The following is a 20,914-nucleotide window of genomic DNA, read 5'->3' as shown; positions in this document are numbered from 1 at the left end:
ATTTATAGAATAAATTCCTAGAAGTGGAATTGCTGGATCAATGCATTTTTAATGGCAGATGTTGTAGGCTTGACCATCAAAAAGGTTGTATCAATGTACATTCCCACCAATTATTAATCTTTTTATGTTTTTCTAGTCTAATAAATGAGAAGTATCTAATTTTTAAATTTGTACTTTTTTTTTAAAGTAACATTTAAAAATATTTATTGTATTTTTCTGTGAACTGCTTTCATTATTCTTTTTCAAATTTTCTTTTGGGTTATTGGCCTTTTTCTCATTTTTCATTTTCCTTTTTTCCTCATTGATTTTTTTTTTTTGAGATAGAGTTTCACTCTTGTCGCCCAGGCTGGAGTGCAATGGCACTTTTTCGGCTCACTGCAACCTTTACCTCCCAGGTTCAAGCAATTCTCCTGCCTCAGCCTCCTGAGTAGCTGGGATTACAGGCACCTGCCACCATGCCTATCTAATTTTTGTATTTTTAGTAGAGATGGGGTTTCACCATGTTGGTCAGGCTGGTCTTGACCTCAGGCGATCCATCCCCCTTCAGCCTCCCAAAGGGCTGGGATTACCATGCCTGGCCATCCTCATTGATTTTTAAAAGCCGTTTGCTCATTAAATAAATTAACTGTTTGCTTTAATGAAAAGTTATTTAATAAGAAATTGTGGAAAAATATACATAACAGAAAAGTATACCATTTTAAGCATTTTAAGAGTATCACTCAGTGGCATTAAGTACATTCACATTATTATGGAACCATCAACACTGTTCATTTCAGAACTTTTTTATCATTCCATACTGAAATTCGGTATCTGTTAAACACTAACTTCATTCTCCCTCCTTCCCAGCCTCTGGCAACCACCATTCTACTTTTCTGTCTCTATGAATTTGACTACTTTAGGTACCTCACATAATGCAGTAAGTGTCCTTTTATATATGGCTTATTTCACTTAGTATAATGTCTTCAAGGTTTAGCCCTTTGTTTTTATACATAGTTTGGCAGCTTGTAGAACCTCTCTTTTCAGTAGTTGATGGTGACATTTTAAGCTCCTTGCCTACTTGCCTTCTTTCTTTTTCTTTTCTTTTTTAAAAACTTATTTATTCATCATTTTATCTACCTCTAGTATCTCGGAAAAGGAAAGCCAAGAACTGGGAAGATGAAGACTTTTATGATAGTGATGATGACACATTTCTTGATCGGACTGGCCTGGTTGAGAAGAAGCGTCTGAACAGAATGAAGAAGGCTGGCAAGATTGATGAGAAGCCAGAGACCTTTGAATCATTGGCAAGTTTTATTTATGGAAGTAGCTGTGGTATTTAATAGTTTAATTTTTAATAACATAATGTATTATTTAAATATGTTTTATGATAATTTTTAAAGTAGTAGCATTGAAATCTGATACTGAAGTATAACTTTTGTGGTCTGTTAATTTAATGGTAACAGACAACTAGTCTTATCCAAGTTGTTTGAAAAAAATATGGCTTGCTGCTAGATCCTTTCCTTCAGGATATTGATCCATTAATTAACATTCTTTGGATAAGATATTACCTCTCCCAAAAGGAAAGGAAAAAGTTCCAAGTTAGGGCATTCTGAGGTGAAATTGACTTTAGCCTTCTGGCAGTCAAGAGAAGTCAAAGGAATTTTGAAGAATATAGTATGGTAATATGTAGTCTGAAACAGTATATTCTTCAGGAAATTATCATAAGGTGACATGTGTTAATGGGTGGGTAACAGACAATAGTAGGTAGGTAATAGGCTACCTATTTGACTAGAAAAAAACATAAGATTAATAATGCAGAGCTTGACCAGAATATGGAGTAGACTCTCAGTTGGTGGGAATGTACAAGACAACCTTTTAAGTGATCAATCCTACGACATCTGTCAATATTAAAAGTGCATTGATTCAGCAATTGCACTTCAAGGAATTTCTTACAGGTATTAATTTATAGTAGGATTCAGAGCTTAAAACATTACCCAACATCTATCCTTTTGATTTATGTGAAAACAAATGCCTTGAGCTCTTTCTTCTGAGTAAAATAAAGTCCGAGTTATTCATTCTGTTTAATTCTGTGTTGTTTAATTCAGAAATAAATTAAATTTGGATTTAACACATAAAAAGTGTTAACTCCGGGCTGGGCATGGTGGCTTATGCCTGTAATCCCAGCACTTTGGGAGGCTGAGGCCAGTGGATCACCTGAGGTCAGGAGTTCCAGACCCACCTGACCAATGTGGTGAAACCCCACCTCTACTAAAAAAAAAAAAAAATACAGAAATTAGACAGGCGTGGTGGTGTGCGCCTGTAGTCCTAGCTACTCTGGAGGCTGAGACAGGAGAATTGCTTGAATGCAGGAGGCAGAGGTTGCAGTGAGTCGAGATCGCGCCATTGTACTCCAGCCTGGGCGACAGTGTGGGACTCCATCTCAAAAAAAAAAAAAACACTGTTAACTCTGGCCAGGTGTGGTGGCTTACACCTGTAATCCTAGCACTTTGAGAGGCTAAGGCAGGCTGATCATGAGGTCAAGAGATTGAGACCATCCTGGCCAACATGGTGAAACCCCGTCTCTACTAAAAATACAAAAAGTAGCTGGGTGTGGTGGCACACACCTGTAGTCCCAGCTACTGGGGAGGCTGAGGCAGGAGAATCGCTTGAACCCAGGAGTCAGAGGTGGCAGTGAGCTGAGATTGCACCACTGCACTCTACCCTGGCAACAGAGTGAGGCTCCATCTCAAAAAAAAAAAAAAAAAAGTGTTAACTCCATAAGTAGCAGGTTAACTGGACTTTTGAATTAATCTTCTTAAAACTTCTAGTAACAGTAATGAAAACAGGAGGATGATAAGGAAACAGTTTGAAAGAAGAAAAACTTTCTAACCCTGTTGATTTGGGTGTTACAGGTTGCAAAATTAAATGATGCTGAAAAGGAACTTTCTGAAATTTCTGAGAGATTGAAAGCCTCAAGCCAAGGTAAGTTTTTCATCAAATATTTATTAATATACCATATATAGTGCTCTATGCTAGGCACTGGGGCTACATTAGTTAATAAGAAATACCATACAGAATATGGAGCCTTTCAAAGGAGCAACATACCGTTTTAGAACTAGAAAGAACATTATAAATCATTTGGTTTAACCTCTTCATTTAATAGTTGAGGGGAATAAAGCCCATTGAGACAAAATGATTTCCCAAGGTCTCATGGCTATAACCTGTTCCTTACTCCTATTACTAGTGTTGTCCTCTGTCCAGTTTTATGTTAGTGACTTTTATATGGAAACTTTGGCTGAATTTTAAAATATTCAGGATCATCTTTCTAAACATGTGTTATTCTTTTCTTGAACAGTTATATCAGAGTCTCCATCTCAGGATTCTTTAGATGCGTTCATGTCAGAAATGAAATCAGGCAGTACATTAGATGGTGTGTCCCGGAAGAAACTTCACCTGAGAACTTTTGAACTGAGGAAAGAACAACAGAGACTTAAAGGGTTAATAAAAATTGTAAAGCCAGCAGAGATTCCAGAACTAAAAAAGTAAGTCTTAGTTATATTTGGAATTCTAAATAAGTATGGTAGCATAGATAACATTTTCAATTATCGCTTTATCTTCTTAAATAATCATTATATATTACAAATGTAATACAAGGAACCCTTTAAAGCACAGAAAGCAGTAGTTTCATAGAGTAACTAAAAACCTGTTTCATATTTGTGAAATATAGACTGATAGAGGATTTTCTGAGAAAACTATATTGATTTCTGATTCATTGGAAGGTTCTGAAGCTTTTTTACTTAATCTTTTAGTGTAGAATAAACTCCTTTAAAAAGCATCGTGCACAAAAAGCTAATTTATCTAATATAAAAAGACCTCTGAGGCTGGGTGTAGTGGCTCATACCTGTAATCCTAGAACTTTGGGAGGTTGAAGCAGGCAGATCACTTTCAAGACCAGCCTGGGTGATATGGCACAACCCTATCTCTACAAAAAATAAAAACATTAGCCAGCCATGTTGGAGCACACCTGTGGTCCCAGCTACTTGGGAAGCTGAGGTAGGAGGATCGCTTGAGCCCAGGAGTTCAAGGCTACGGTGAGCTGTGATCGTGCCATTGCACTCCAGCATGGGTGACAGAGGAAGTTCCTGTCTCAAAAAAAAATTAAATTATTAATAAAAAGACCTCTAAATATAAGTAGACAGCCATCCACCCAGGAGGAAAATGAGTAAAGGATGTCTACTCACAGGCCACAGAAAAAGAAATACAAATAGCATCTTTATACAAAGATGCTCAACTTCATGATCATAAGAGAAATATAAATACTATAACCTAATACCTTTTTTTGTTTTGAGATAGGGTCTCACTGTGTCACCCAGGCTGGAGTGCAGTGGCACAGTGACAGCTCACAGCAGCCTTGACCTCCTGGGATCAAGTGATCCTCCTGCCTCAGCCTCCCAAGTAGCTGGGACCACACGCATGCCCCACCATACCTGCCTAATTTTTAATTTTTTGTAGAGATGGGGTCTTGCCATGTTGCCCAAGCTGGTCTTGAACTCCTGGCCTCAAGGGATCTGCCCACCTCAGCCTCCCAAAGTGCTGGGATTACAGGTGTTAGCCACCACACCTGGCCTTAATACCATTTTTATATATGAATTTGATGAAGATTAATTATGATTTTATACTGTGCTGATGAGGCTGACAAAAAGGCACTTTCTTATATTGCTCATTGAAGGACAAATTAGTACATTCTCTATACAAGACAAATTGGCAGTCTCTATCCTGATTACAAATGCACATGCCCTTTGATCTATTTCATTTCTAGGAATTTGTCCCTCACATACTTAGGAAATAAAATTAGAAATCCCCTAAATGTTTATCAAAGGAGATGGATTAAATAATTTGTGGCCAGGCACGGTGGCTCACGCCTGTAATCCCAGCACTTTGGGAGGCCGAGGTGGGCGGATCACGAGGTCAGGAGATCGAGAACATCCTGGCTAACACGGTGAAACCCTGTCTCTACTAAAAATACAAAAAATTAGCCGGTCGTGGTGGCGGGCGCCTGTAGTCCCAGCTACTCAGGAGCCTGAGGCAGCAGAATGGCGTGAACCCGGGAGGTGGAGCTGGCAGTGAGCCGAGATTGCGCCTCTGCACTCTAGCCTGGGTGACAGAGCGAGACTCCATCTCAAAAAAATAAATAAATAAAATAAATAAATAAATTATGATATAGATATACAATAGAACACCATATAGCTGTTGAAAAAAAAGGCAACTATATGTAAGATACAGAAACACTATGAAGATAAGTAACAAAAGCAAGGTGTAGAACGGTGTGTATAACAGGCGCTGTCTGTAAAAAATGATGGTGGGGGAAGAATACATAGATAAGTAGGCCATGCTTATGTTCATAATATCTGTTTAGGTCGGGTTCCCTAAAAACAAACTGAATTGGAGATTCATCTGCAAGTGATTTATTAAGAGAGTGCTCTCAGGAGAAATCTATATGGGAGTGAGGGAAGCAGGAGAGGGCAGAAGAAGCTGGGCTAAGATATGGTTTCAGGAGATCCTGAATGGCACCACAGATGCCATGGAGGCATGGGGCTTGGGTTTCGATACCCCATCCCCCCAACCCTTCATTGGTCATAGGCTGCCCATGACTAGGGGGTGGGAGGGGCTCACAGCAATTCTGGGAAGGGTACAGGTGTGAGCCTTTAGCAGCCGATGTCTGCAGTAGCTGTTTGGCCTGATAAAGGAAATCTGGGAGGGACAGCATCTGCTACTGTATCTCTGGAAAGATTAGTTAAAAATTAATAATATTGATTGCCAATGGGGAAGGCAACTGGGTGGCTGGGGGACAGCAATGGGAGGGAGACTTTTCACAGTATATGTGCTTTATACTTGAGTTTCGAACATGCGAATATACTTTCTATTCTATTCAGATATACTGGATTTGAAAAGAAAATCCTATACCAAATAGCCATACCACTTTAGGTCTAAATTTACTGTAATGTAGTTGCAGTTCTAGTTTTAAATAACAAATAACTGGAAAAAGTAAGAATCATATAATAATTTTGTTACAGTAAAACTATTTGTTAATAAAAGTGTCTGGGGATGGTGGCTCACACCTGTAGTCCCAGCACTTTAGGAGAGTGAGTGAGGTGGGAGGATGGCTTGAGTTCAGGAGTTTGAGACCAGCCTGGGCAACATAGTGAGACCCTGTCTCTTCAAAAGATAAAAACTTAGCTGGGTATGGTGGTGCTCGTCTGTAATCCCCGCTACTTGGGTGGCTGAGGTATCACTTGAGCCTGGAAGAGTGAGGTTGCAAGACCCTGTCTCAAACAAACAAACAAACAAAAAAAAGCAAATCTCTGCTTTGGAAAACAACAACAACAACAACATTTGGGGCAAGAATAAAAAAAAAAAAAAAAAAAACGAAATATGTCTCAGCTTCCTCCAGAGCCTCCTCTCCTGCTATCAGTCTGTGTGCTTGCCTGGTTTTTCCTCCCTTTCCTATTTTGGATACTGGTCTAGATGTGTATCTTCTTCCTCCTCTTTTCACTTACGGGTTGAACTTCCAAACTTTCTGCCTCCTACCCTAACCCCTGCAAGCAATCTTGATTGTGATTCCATCTTCTGCTTTTTCATCTCCTTTGAGTCAGTCTTAGCTTATCCTCTAGGCCAGCCCAGCTTTTTAATGTAGCTGAAAACATCTGTGTTGCTGTTGCTTCTGTCTTTCTATGCCAGAGCCTTCCTGAGGCCTGTGGGGAAGGTTGTGAAGGATAATGATTTGACAAAATGTCCTTCATGGCCAGGCAGGCAGCATTCTTCTGGTGGCCTTAGCAAGGGAATGGGTTTTATCTCTGGTAGGGAGAAAGGAGGTTGAGGCTGGACCTAAGAGTGCTACTAAGGGAGTAAGACTTAGGTAAAAGAAGGCAGTAGTAGCAAGTGGGGCTTCAGGGAGGGCCAGGTAGCTAACATCTGGTATGGGTCACTGTGAGTCGAATGCCATTACTGTCCTTATATTCCAGTTTACAGGACTGTCCCATGGTCAATGTGAAGAAAACAAAGGGCTTTCTTTTCGGTCTAGTATGGTTATTCTGGGGTTTCCTCTGTCTCCTCATGCCATATTCTCATTGTCACCTCTGCCTGCTCTGAGTATCTTGTCAACTCAACTGCCATCTCTCTTGTTTTTGCTCTGTTCTCCCCCTGCCTTTCTAATTTCTACTGTCTCTTCTTTATACCCTTCTTCAGCTTTGCCCTAGTGGGCTTAGCTTTTATAACTATCTCCAGCCGTTGAGAATGTTGACAGGCTCAGCAGTTGCAGTATCTCACTATATCTTTGTCATTACTACACTGGGTATCCTGCATACTCTACCGCCATCCCCATGCACACTTTTTTTTTTTTAAGTGCTCAGAGCTATTGCGCTTAAGTGGGAGCTCCAGATAAGTAAGACACTCTTCAGAGGTTCGTGGGAAATAGGGCTTTACACCATGGATCCATCTCCTGCTGCTTATATGTTCTCCTTTGTACTGTAGTCATTTCATGGGTGTGAAGTCATGTAGCATGTTGCAAATTACTTGACTAAGGGAGCAGCCTCATCATAGCTCTGTGTCTGTGACAGTCAGCATTGTTCTTGTCCATTCAAAATCTGTTGGTCTGAATACCTCTTTCTTATTGTTATATGCTTAGATATTCATTTTATGGTCATTTTTATTTTGCCAGAGGTTTCTTTGTCAGTGTCATGGTATTTTTAGATAAAACCTTGGGACTCCTTGGAATAGATGTGTATAATTATTCTTTCTTCCTAGGACTGAAAGTCAGACTACAGGTGCAGAAAACAAAGCTAAAAAGCTTACATTGCCTCTATTTGGTGCCATGAAAGGAGGAAGCAAATTCAAATTAAAAACTGGAACAGTAGGGGTAAGTTGTGAGTCAGGGTGTTAAACTTTTAGCCCTTGAGTTATCCCTGAGCTAATTTTTCTCTTTTCTTTTTTGAAACTACAAATGACTCATTCCATAGTAATGTGAGAAAGGGCTGTGGGCTTGGTATGATCACATCTTTCCCAGAACTTGGTTCTTGGATTCTTTTTTTTTTTTTTTTTTTTGGAGACAGAGTCTCACTCTGTCACCAGGCTGGAGTGCAGTGGCGCGATCTCGGCTGACTGCAACCTCCGCCTCCCGGGTTCAAGCGATTCTCCTGCCTCAGCCTCTCGAGTAGCTGGGACTACAGGCGTGCTCCACCATGCCCAGCTAATTTTTGTATTTTTAGTAGGATGGGATTTCACCATGTTGGCCAGGATGGTCTCCATCTCTTGACCTCGTGATCCACCTGCCTTGGCCTCCCAAAATGCTGGGTTTATAGGCATGAGCCATTGTGCCTGGCTGGTTTGTGGATTCTTTTTCTCAGCTTAGGGTTATCAAGAATTGATGAATTGATTTATGCCAATCAATTTGCAAGTAAATGGTTTGTAAATTAGAATAATAGTTTATTAATTTCTCATGAATGTTGCATTTAAGAATGGGTCTCCTGCATTAAATGCTTTTCCCCAGGTGGATAGATATAGTATTCAGACTCACCAACATTTGTTAAGAACATAGTGTGTGCACTTGCCTCTGCCATATGATTTTTCTTCATTTAATCCTTCCAACACCTTGTGATGTGTGGGAATTATTGCCTCTTACAAATGAGGAAATAGAGTCAGAGAAGTTAAATACCAGATCACACCAGCGTTATGTAACTAAGCTGGTAATCAGATCCAGGTCTGTCTCTTGAGCTTTATGATTTCCCTGCTACCCTACAATATATGTCTGTATGTTTTTGCTTTATCTATATTCCTATTCATAGATTCAGCTTTTAAAAGGTTTTCATTACCCCTAAGAGCTGAACCTTGAGTATTAGTTTGCTAGGGCCACCATAACAAAATACTAGGGATTGGGCAGCTTAAACAACAGAAATTTATTTGCTCACAGTTGCCAGCAGGGTTGGTTTCCTCTAAGGCCTCTCTGCTTACCAATGGCTGCCCTCTTGCTGGCTCTTCAGATGGCCATCCCTCTGTGCACTTGCACTCCTGGTGTCTCTTCTTCTTATAAGGACACAAGTCATACTGAGTTAGGGCCCCACCCTAATAGTGTCATTTTAATTCAATTTAATTTAATTTACAGTCATATTCTGAGGTACTGGGGGTTGGGACTTCAAACATGAATTTGGGCAGCAGGGGGCACAATTCGTCCAAAACACCCTGAATTAGGGTATACTGCCCTCTGGTGGCAGAAGTCTGAAGTCTTAGCTATGTATTCTTTTTGTTTGTTTTGAGACACAGTCTCACACTGTTGCCCAGGCTGCATTGCAGTGGCCATCTCGGCTCACTGCAACCTCCTCCTCCCGGGTTCAAGCGATTCTCCCGCCTCAGCTTCCCGAGTAGCTGGGATTACAGGCACCCACCACCACGCCCAACTAATTTTTTGTATTTTTTTTTAGTAGAGACAGGGTTTCACCATGGCCAGACTGGTCTCGAACTCCTGACCTCGTGATTCACCTGCCTCGGCCTCACTATGTATTCTGAATGAGTAATGGTTTACCTAACAAGGAGGCTTTTCAATCTGTTGCGGTGGGGACTTAGGTTTTAAATAGAAAACTTTTTACTAAAAAGCCCTCCTTAGAGAATTTTAGAACTAAGTCCTATATTTAAAAGATAATATAGGCCGGGCGCGGTGGCTCATACCTGTTATCCCAGCACTTTGGGAGGCCGAGGTGGGGGCATTGCTTGAGCTCACTAGTCGAGACCAGCCTGGGCAACATGGTAAAACTCCGTCTCTACTAAAAATACAAAAATTAGCTGAGCACGGTGGCCTGCGCACCTATAACCCCAGCTACTCAGGAGGCTGAGGCAGGAGAATCGCTTGAACTGGGGAGGCAGAGGTTGCAGTGAGCTGAGATTGCACCACTGCACTCCAGCCTGGGCCACAGAGCAAGACTGTGTCTCAAAAAAAAAAAAAAAGAACCAAGATATGCTTTGGTTCCTTCCCTCTATTCCATAACTGTGATCAACCTTTTCTAATAAATCTTTTATTGAATGGCTTTGATTAGAATATTTAGCTTTATTCTTTGAGAAATGTCTTCCTTCTTTTCAGGATCTGTTTGATGGATTTACATGCCTTGTTTCCTTGAAATTACTCTAAGTCTAAAATGAAAAAGCAGCACAAATGACTTATTTCTGATTGTCTGATTTATTCCTTAGAAGATTTTGTAATCAGTTGAGATCCTTTAATATCATGAGTTATAACAGGACAGAATTCCTGTAGCTGGCACTCATCTGAAATAACTATTTTAGTTCCTTACAAGCTATTTTCAAGTGTTTTGTATTTAGTAATCTTTGACTCTAGGAACTAATAAAGTCACTTGTTTAGGGTCTATAGAGGGGTAAAATTTCATGTCAAAGTCCCACCTCCAGCAGACTTCTGTGGAGTTCATCAACCTAAAGAGAGTAAACATTCAATACATTTAGACTGACCTCCTTGAAAAGATTTTTCTCTTGTCATTAAGTAGAACTACTTGTTCATGGTTTTGTTTCCCTCTTAGAAGTTACCCCCGAAGCGTCCAGAACTCCCTCCAACTCTAATGAGAATGAAAGATGAGCCTGAAGTAGAAGAGGAGGAGGAAGAGGAAGAGGAAGAAGAGAAAGAAAAGGAGGAGCATGAAAAGAAAAAACTGGAGGATGGAAGCCTCAGTAGGCCACAGCCAGAGATAGAGCCAGAAGCAGCAGTGCAGGAAATGAGGCCTCCCACAGATCTCACACATTTTAAAGAAACCCAAACCCATGGTAATATCTTTCTTCTCCTTCCTGTGTTGTTCAGTGGGCAGTTACATTGATTGTGGATAGGTTTTAAAAAGCAAGGCCAGTTTTTGTCTGTGCATTTGACTTTGTATGTGATATACTGACTCTGTAGTAAGGAAACATACTTTCTTGGTCTTCTTCCTTTGACCGCCAGTCATTATTTGTCTTCATTGCAAATTAAGGGCAGTTATTTCGAATCCATTCCAGAATTACAGAAAATTGAAGGCTATGGAATCTGAAACCATAGCTGCTGTGGAATAATCCTGAGCTGCTGCCACTGTGTGAGTTGGAGGGCAGCGGAATAGGGTACATGATGGGGCCTGATCAGGTGGTCTCCGGATAAGTCAACCCCTACTCATTTTTTCCTCTATCCCTAAAACAGAGGCCAAACCATAATTGTACCCATTGGACTAAAGTTCTCAAGAAGGATCTTGCTTCATTCATTTTTTTGTGTTTGGAACCTAGCACAAAACCTGACACATATCCACCTGCCTTAGCAAATATTTGATGAAAAATGTTGAAAGACGGAATAGATTGATATTCATATAGATATATGCATCAATTAATTCTGTCTTTTCTATATATAACGTATATATATATATATTCTAATTACAAAGAGTTATATGTTCATTTTAGAAACTATAGATCATACATAAAAGTCCAAAGGAAAAAAAAGAAATCCCCACAATCCCACCCCTAAAGATCATTGTTTATCTTTTTAGTATCCTTTCATCCCTTGTCAACTGCAGGGGTTATTTTCCTGCTGGTTGGCCAAACTGGTTAGCAAGATAAAGATCTCAGAAAATAAGGAGTATGAGGAGAAACAATAAAAATTGGCACTGAATGTATGGGAATGCATGCATGTCTACTTCCACAACAAACCAGGCTTGGCTACATAAAAACTCCAGGCCTGGTATGTAGCCCTTCTCTTGAATCACCTTCATTTGTCTGGGAAACAGAAAAGTTACTGTTTCCTCCTCTGTGAGAGGTAAGTATTCTGTATCTGCATTTGTCCTTTTCAAAAAGGTACTTACATGAGCTTGGTCTTTGGGCCATATATTGTGAGGGTGGATATAAACAGGTCAGCAGGAAGGGAGCAATAAGTATTATAATTTTTTTGTTTAACAGACCAAAGTAAATATGTGTGTATGAAAATAGCTTAGATTTTGAAACTTGGTTTATAAGATTAAATAATTAGTAAATTTGGCCAGGCACAGTGGCTCACGCCTGTAATCCCAGCACTTTGGGAGGCCAAGGCGGACGGATCACCTGAGGTCAGGAGTTTGAGACCAGGCTGGCCAAGGTGGTGAGAACCTGTCTCTACTAAAAATACAAAAAAGAATTAGCTGGGCGTGGTGGTGCATGCTTGTAATCACAGGTACTCGGGAGGGCTCTGAGCAGGCAGGAGAATTGCTTGAACCTGGCAGACAGAAGTTGCAGTGAATTGAGATCGTGCCACTGCACTCCAGCCTGGGTGATAGAGTGAGACTCTGTCTCAAAAACAAAACAAAACAAAATTAAATAATTAGTAAATTTGCAGTGATGCGGGATTACCCCAGGCCTTTTTTCCTGTGGTTTGTTTTTATTTTTACTTTAATATTTACTTTTATTGAGACAGAGTCTTACTCTGTTACCCAGGTTGGAGTACTGTGGTGTGATCTTGGCTCACTGCAGCCTTGACCTCCCAAGGCACATGCTTGTAGAGAAAATAGAGACATAGGGTCTCCCTATATTGCTCAGGCTGGTCTCAAACTCCTGGCCTCAAGCAGTCCTCTCACCTCAGCCTCCCAAAGTGCTGGGATTATAGGCGTGAGCCACCATGCCCAGCTTATATATTGCTATTTTATAACCTAGTTTTTTTTTTCCTGTGCCTTAAACTATTGTTTTTAAAATGTGGTTTCAGAGAAGGAGCATAGTGGTTCATCACATGCCTATGCCATAATATATTTAGTCAACTCTCAATTGTTAAACATGTAGGTTATTTCTTAATTTTTGCTATTACAAACATATATATAACAAATTTTGAGGCTAGGCTGGGTGACTCACGCCTGTAATCCCAACATTTTGGGAGGCCGAAGTAGGAGAATCACTTGAGCCCAGGAGTTTGAAACCAGCCTGGGCAAGATAGTGAAACTCTATCTCTACAAAAAAAAAAAAAAAAAAAAAAAAATTGGCCAGGCATGGTGGTACATACCTGTAGTCCTAGCTACTCTGGAGGCTGAGGCAGGAGGATCTCTGTAGCCCAGGAATTCAAGGCAGCAGTGAGCTATGATTGCCCCACTGCACTCCAGCTTGGGCAACAGAGAAAAACCCTGTTTCTAAAATAATAATAAATTTTGGTGGTCATCTCTGATTTTTAAAAAAAATATGTTCTGGGAGTAGAATTTCTAGGCCGAGGAGTATGTACATTTTTGAGGCTTTTGGTAAGTATTGCTAAAAAGTTTTACCGCAATGTTGGCTAGTGTTTTAAGTGGAAAATTGGCAGTCTTCTGTAATACATTTGAAACATATTTATTTAAAACCTTAAGATTAGTTGAAGCTGATGATAATAAAACTGGATGATTATGTACTTAGCTTTTCTTTCTCTTGTTTTTGTTTTCGTTTGTTTGGCTTTCCACCATGAATTAAATAATGACAATATGCTTTGATATTGCTTTTTATAGAAAACATGTCTCAACTTAGCGAGGAAGAACAGAATAAAGATTATCAAGACAGTAGCGAAACCACTTCATTGTGTGCAGGACCCTCAGGCAAGTAGTACAGCAGCCTTCATTGCTGCTCTGCACACAGGTGGCCGACTGGTTTCATAAGGGAGGGTTTGGCAGCTGACCTGAAGGCAGCACAGAGAATGGTCCTTTAGTTATGCTGCCACTAGGCCCCTGGACAAAGTTGGAACATAAGAGAGGTTTGTATTTGGTGCCATCCCATTTGCCTTTCTTTTACTCCTCTTCCACCTTCTGGAGTTCCCTCTCCTTCCCCCACAAAGCACCTAATGCCTTGATGCTTCCCTCTGGCTGTGCAAAGCTCTCCACAATTTTACATCTCCCAAAGTCAAATATGTACCTATTATGGGAGTGATTCCAAAACTATCTTAAAAGAAATTGTTAAAAGGACTGCTTTACTCTGGTTTTACCTGTAATGGTTAAACTGTGGACTAGTAAAATCAGCCTCATTTTTTTTTTAACTTGTTCGCATAATGTGATTATATTCAAACTTGTAGAACAGCCTTAGGATTTAAAAACTAGGGTTATTCATCCAGGAAAAATTTTCTCTTAATATAGTTTTTATAGCAGTAGAAGGAATTGTTGAGAATTGCATTGTCATGAGCGTCTTTTCTTCAATAATTATAATGTTCTTTTAGGAAGAATTTTGCCTTTTTATTTTACTTATACTGAAAATAGCTATTGCCAGTTTTTTTTTTTTTTTTCTTAAATTAGCATCAAAGAATGAATATGAGAAAAGCAGAGGTGAGTTGAAGAAAAAGAAAACACCTGGTCCAGGCAAAGTAAGTATTTCACTTGTCTGGGAGTAAAAATGAATCCCTTTGTCATGGACCACATCCAGAAGAGTGAATCTTTGGAGACTGACTTAACAGAGTTCCCAGCAGCCTTATCCCCCTCTCCTGGAAATCTAGATTCTTTGATTTTTGTTTTTGAATTTTCTGTTGTCTTTATCACTCTTTTCCCTATAACTGCTCACATACAAGCTATCTCTTTTATTAGTTTATGAATCTTTCTTTATATCCTAATATGCCATATAAAGACATTTGAATAACATATTCTTATTTTCCTCCTTTTATTACACAAAAGGTAGGATGTAATGTACTCCATTCTACATCTGTTTTTTTGTTTTATTTATTTGTTTATTTAAACCACTCATGGAAATTATTTTGTATCAGTATATTGAGAGTTTCTCACCATATGGAGGACCTTATCTAACCAGTTCCTTACAGATGGACACTTGGGTTGTTTTTAGTCTTTTATTACAATAATACTATAATGAACAATCTTGTATATATATAATTTTGTGTGGATATAGTAAGCTCCCAGAAGTGCTAAGTTGTATCAGGAGGTCCCCAAGACCACTCACAGGTTAGGTCATTCACAAGAGGACTCAGGTCTCAGCGTATGATTGTACTTGCATCTATGATATACTACAGCAAAAGGATACCAGGCACCATCAGCAAAGGGAAAAGGAACATGGGGCAAAATATGGTGGAAACCTGGCATAGGCTTCCAAGGATGTCTTCCAGTAGAGTCACACAGGACATGCTTAATTCCCCTAAGAACAAGTTGTGGCAACACTTGTGAAATGTTGCTAACTAGGGAAGCTCATTAGAGACTCAGTGCCCAGGGTTTTTACTGGGGACTGACCACATAGGCATTCCCTGCCTGGCATCTACCAAAATTCAGACTTCCAGAAGGAAAGCAGGTGTTCAGCATGAATCATATTGTTTGTACAAACAGTTTAGGCACAATGAGCCATTCTTGTCAGTTAGGGTAGTAGAAACCTTCCCAAAGTCCAGATTCCCAGATGCCAGCCAAGGGCAAACCTTGCAAACAGGTTTTCAAAGCATAGCAGTCAGGCTTGCTCTGTTAACTTTTCTAAACCTTGGCCAAAAGGTAAATGCCAAATTTCCCTCTATGGGGGCTATACCATTTAGCACTCATACCTGCAGTGTGTTAACTGCCCCTTTTAAAGAGTGTCACATAACTCACTGGCTGAAAATCAGCTTGTGATGCTTTATGGAAAAAAGGTTCAGAGAGAGAATATTCCCCCAAGTAGGTTACTTATGTCAAGATCATTAATAGAAACTGTTCTCTGTTAGTTTTTGTTTGCTAACAGGCATAAGGACAATAGTTCTTAGAGTTAAAATTATACCTATATATATAATTTTTAAAAAATAGCTTTTGGGTTACAAATGGTTCTTTGGTTACATAGATGAATCATATAGTGATGAAGTCTGAGATTTTAGTGCACCTGTCACCCAAGTGGTGTACATTGTACCCAATATGCAATTTTTTATTCCTCATCCCCTTCCCAGCCTCCTCCCTCTGAGTCTCCAAAGTCCATCATACCACTCTGTATGCCTTTGCATACCCATAGCTTAGCTCCCACTTATAAGTGAGAACATATGGTATTTGGTTTTCCACTCCTAAGTTACTTTGCTTAAAATAATGGCCTCTAGCTCCAAGTTGCTGCAAAAAAACATTTATTTTTTATTTTTATTTTTATTTTTTGAGACCGGGTCTTGCTCTGTCACCCAGGCTGGAGTGCAGTGGTGTGATCATGGCTCACTGCAAGCTTCAACCTCTTGGGCTCAAGTGGTCCTCCCACCTCAGCCTCCTAAGTAGCTGGGACTACAGTTGTGCACCACAATGCCCGGCTAATTTTTGTGGGTTTTTTTGTAGAAATAAGTCTTGTTTTGTTGCCTGGGCTGGTCTCAAACTCCTAGCTTCAAATGATCCTGGGATGCTGGCTTTTACTGAATGCTTTTTCTGCATCTATTGAGATGATCATATGGTTTTTGTTTTTAATTCTGTTGCTGTGATGTATCGTATTTATTGACTTGCATATGTTAAACCACCCAGCATCCCTGGGATGAAACCCACTTGATCATGGTGTATTGAATAGGGTGTATTATCTTTCTGATATGCTGCTGGATTCAGATTACTAGTCTTTCATTGAGGATTTTTGCATCTGTGTTCACCAGGGATATTGGTCTCTAGTTTTCTTTTTTTTGTTATGTCCTTTCCTAGTTTTTGTATCACGGTGATACTAGCTTCATAGAGTGAGTTAGGGAGGATTCCTTCTTTCTCATTCTTTTGGAATACTTTCAGTAGGATTGGTACCAGTTCTTCCTTGAATGTCTGGTAGAATCTGACTGTGAATCCATCTGGTCCTGGGCTTTTTTTTCTGTTGGTGGTAATATTTTTTAATCTCACTGCTTTTTATTGGTCTGGTCAGGATTTCTGTTTCTTCTTGATTCAATCTAGGAGAGTTGTATGTTTCCAGGAATTTATCCATTTCTACTAGATGTTCTAATTTGTGTGCATAGAAGTGTTCATAGTAGTCTCAAAGGATCTTTTTGTATTTCTGTGGTATTGGTTGTAATGTCTCCATTTTCATTTCTAATTGAACTAATATAGAATCTTCTTTTCTTGTCTAATCTAGCTAATGATCTATCAATTTAGTTTATCTTTTCAAAAACCACCTTTTTTATTGATCTTTTGCAATTTCTTTTGTTTCAATTTCATTTAGTTCTGCTCTGATCTTTGTTATTTCTTTTATGCTAGCTTTGGGTTTAATCTGTTCTCTTTTTTTTCGAGACAGAGTCTCATTCTGTTGCCCAGGGAGTGCAGTGGTGCGATCTCAGCTCACTGCAACCTCTGCCTCTCAGGTTCAAGCAATTTTCCTGCCTCAGCCCTCCTGAATAGCTGGGATTACAGGTGTGCGCCACCACGCCCAGCTAATTTTTGTACTTTTGTTAGAAGCGGGATTTCACCATGTTGACCAGGCTTGTCTTGAACTCCTGGACTCAAGCGATCTGCCCACCCCAGCCTCTCTAAGTGCTGGGATTATAGGTATGAGCCACCGCGCCCAGCCTGATTTGGTCTGTTCTTGTTCCTCTAGTTCCTTGAGGTGTGACATTAGGTTGTCAATTTGTGATCTTTCAGACTTTTTTTTTCTCTCTCTCTCTCTCTCTTTTTTAAATAGAGATGAGGTCTTGCTATGTTATCCAGGCTGGTCTTGAACTCCTGAGCTCAAGCAATCCTCCTGCCTTGGCCTTTCAAAGTGCTGGGGTTATACGCATGAGTCACCATGCCTGGCTCAAGACTTCTTGATGTAGGCATTTAGCACTATAAATTTTTCCTCTTAGCAGTGCTTTTGCTGTATCCCAGAGGTTTTGATAACTTGTGTCACTATTATTTATTTTGAAGAATTTTTAAATTTCCAGTGATTTCATTGTTAACCCAAAAATCATTTAGAAGCAGATTGTTTAATTTCCATGTATTTGTATAGTTTTGAAAGTTCCTTTTCAAGTTGGTTTCTAGTTGTATTCAACTGTGGTCTGAGAAGATACTTGATATGATTTCAATTTTTTTAAATTTGAGATTTGTTTTGTGGTCTATCATATGGTCTATCTTGGAGAATATTCCAGGCACTGATGAGAAGATTGTATATTCTGCAGTTCTTGAGTAGATGTTCTGTAAATATGTTAGTTGATTTGTTCTGGAGTGTAGTATAGGTCCAGTGTTTGTTGACTTTCTGCCTTGATGATCTGTTTACTGTTGTCAGTGGAGTGTGAAGTCTTCCACTATCATTGTGTTGCTGTCTTTCTCTTTTCTTAGGTCTGGTAGTAGTTGTTTTATGAATCTGGGAGCTCCAGTTTTAGGTGCATATATATTTAGGATTGTAATATCTTCTTGTTGGGTTGATCCTTTTATAATTATATAATGGCCTTCTTTGTCTTTTTTTTAGTGTTGTTGCTTTAAATTCTGTTTTATTTGCTATAAGAATAGCTACTCCTGCTTGCATTTGGCTTCCATTTGTATGGAATATCTTTTTCCACTCCTTTACCTTTAGTCTATAAGAAACCTCACATGTTAAGTGAGTCTCTTGAAGACAGCAGATATTTGGTTTGCGATTTATTTATTTATTTATTTATTTATTTATTTATTTATTTATTGAGACGGAATCTCACTCTGTCGCTCAGGCTGGAGTGCAGTGGTGTGATCTCAGCTCACTCTAACCTCTGCCTCCTGGGTTCAAGTGATTCTCCTGCCTCAGCCTCCCGAGTATCTGGGACTACAGGCACGTGCCACCACACTCGGCTAATTGTTGTATTTTTAGTAGAGATGGGGTTTTGCAATGTTAGCCAGACTGGTGTTGAACTCCTGACCTCAGGTGATCCACCCACCTGGGCCTCCCCAAGTGCTGGGATTACAGGTGTGAGCCACTGCGCCCAGCCTGTGATTTTTTTTTTTTTTTTTTTTGAGTGGAGTATTTAGACCATTTACATTGAATGTTAATATTGAGATGTGAGGTACTGTTACAGTCATCATGTTGATTGTTACCTAGATACTTTTCTTCCTTCATTACATTGTTGTTTTATAGGCCCTGTGAGTTTTATGCTTTCAAGAGGTTCTATTCTGGTGCATGCCAACCTTTTGTTTTAAGATTTAGAACTCCTTTTTGCATTTCTTGTAGTTCTGGTCTGGTAGTAACAAATTCCCTCAGCATTTGCTTGTCTGAAAAAAACTTTATTTCTCTTTCATTCATGAAACTTAGTTTTGCTGGATACAAAATTCTTGGCTAACATTTATTCTGCTTAAGGAGGCTAACAATAGGACCCCATTCCCTTCTGCAGTTGTAAGGTTTCTGGAGAGAAATTCTTGTGAATAAAACAATCCATCTTTTCTTTTTAGCTTCCACCAACACTTTCTTCCAAATATCCTGAAGATGACCCAGACTACTGTGTGTGGGTCCCACCTGAAGGTAGATTGTTTTTACTTTTTTTTCCTCTAAGGTTCATTTATTTATATTTCTGAATAGGTAATATAGATTTAAGGTTCAAAATAAGAAAGTTACAAGAGTATGTAGTGATAATTTGTATACCATGTTTGGATCCTTATTCAAACAAACAACTGTTTAAAAAAATTATTAGCCAGTCAGATAATTTTGAACACTACCTGGATATTTGATGATACTAAGAAATTATTGGTTTTTTTTTAAAGTGTGAATGATGTTGAGTTAATGTTTTTTGGAAAAAGTCCTCGTCTTCTAGGAATATATACGGAAGTGTCTACAGATGTAATGTTATCTGGGTTTTACCAAGTCAAAAGAAAGGAAAACAATTCTGGCTGTGCCTCAGCTACTCAGTTGTTTTCCTCCAAGACAACCAATTGTTGTTAGTTTCTTATGGATACTTATATATAAAATGCTAAGTAGAGAGGAGCATCTATAGAAAAAAAATCATAAAAGTTAACCTGCTGGATCAAAGGTATAAACATTTTAAAGATATTATAAATTGCATTCTATAGAGATTGTACCAGTTTTATGCTCATACACACACCCTTAAAGCAATGTATGAGATACTTACTTCCTCATATGTTCATCACAGCTTGAGATTTCTCATATATTAATAACCAATAGAATTTAGTTACTAGAGATGTCTGCTTTTTCTGTGCTAACAAATGTTAGGGTAGAAGTGAAAAGAGGGCTGTATTTTGAAATTTCATACAAAAAGTAAAATTTCTATCATAGAATAAACCTTTTTGTCTATTTTACTTTTTGGCCTACTGATATCTGGATGTCTTTTCTCTCCTGACTTTGGAAGAGTAAATAATGTATTTCTTTTTTTATATTCTGATCTAGGTCAAAGTGGAGATGGCAGAACCCATCTTAATGACAAGTATGGCTATTGATTGCTTCAGAATCCCAAAACAAAACCTTGTGGACCATGTGACATGGAATATTTGGGATAATGTATCAAATCGAATGGCCAGAGAAGTTTAGATGGTCATTTGTAAGATCTGGTGACTGGCCTTTCGTTCTGTGTTCCTGGCTTCCTAAATTTATCTGCCCATATGATTCTCATGCATTTGATATTTATGTTTAAAAGTGTTTATATATTGTATGTAAAAAGGGAACCATATGTTTTGAGAATTTGTAAAGTGAGAGACATGATCCTATTAAAATAAGAAGGCAAAAATGTTCCTAATATTTTATTTTATTTTATTTTATTTAAGAGACAGGGTCTTATTCTGTCACCTAGGCTGGGGTACAGTGGTGCAATCCTAGCTCACCGTAGTCTTGAACTCCTGGGCTCAAGCAGTCCTCCCACCTCAGCCTCCCAAGTACCTGGGACTATAGACATGTACCACCACCACACCTGGCTAATTATTTTATTTAAATTTTTTGGAGAGATGAAGTCTTGCCATGTTGCCCAGGCTTGTCTTGAACTCCTGGCCTCAAGTGATCCTCCTGCCTCAGCCTCCCAAAGCACTGGAACCTCATTTTTTTTTCTTTTTTTCTGAGACAGGGTCTCAGAGTGAGTGCAGTGGCATGATCACAGCTTACTGCAGTCTCAACTTCCCAGGCT

At 39.2% G+C, this 20,914-nt stretch overlaps 1 protein-coding gene across 1 annotated transcript in view; it reads left to right on the top strand.

Annotated features, from left to right (window-relative positions):
- SLC4A1AP (solute carrier family 4 member 1 adaptor protein) overlaps positions 1-20,524 on the top strand; it is a 30,832-nt gene extending 10,308 nt beyond the window's left edge. Inside the window, exons 6-14 of the mRNA XM_024242534.3 lie at positions 1,123-1,283; positions 2,892-2,961; positions 3,335-3,521; positions 7,783-7,894; positions 10,554-10,794; positions 13,473-13,559; positions 14,247-14,314; positions 19,239-19,308; positions 20,188-20,524. Coding sequence (XP_024098302.1) covers positions 1,123-1,283; positions 2,892-2,961; positions 3,335-3,521; positions 7,783-7,894; positions 10,554-10,794; positions 13,473-13,559; positions 14,247-14,314; positions 19,239-19,308; positions 20,188-20,237 — 1,046 coding nt within the window. The 3' untranslated portion in view covers positions 20,238-20,524. The remainder of the gene's footprint in view (positions 1-1,122; positions 1,284-2,891; positions 2,962-3,334; positions 3,522-7,782; positions 7,895-10,553; positions 10,795-13,472; positions 13,560-14,246; positions 14,315-19,238; positions 19,309-20,187) is intronic.
- Positions 20,525-20,914: the final 390 nt, after the last annotated feature.

The sequence above is a fragment of the Pongo abelii genome, chromosome 12 (genome assembly GCF_028885655.2).
Source record: "Pongo abelii isolate AG06213 chromosome 12, NHGRI_mPonAbe1-v2.0_pri, whole genome shotgun sequence".
NCBI classification, from domain to species: Eukaryota; Metazoa; Chordata; class Mammalia; order Primates; family Hominidae; genus Pongo; species Pongo abelii.
This window is presented reverse-complemented; position numbering and strand designations above follow the sequence as displayed.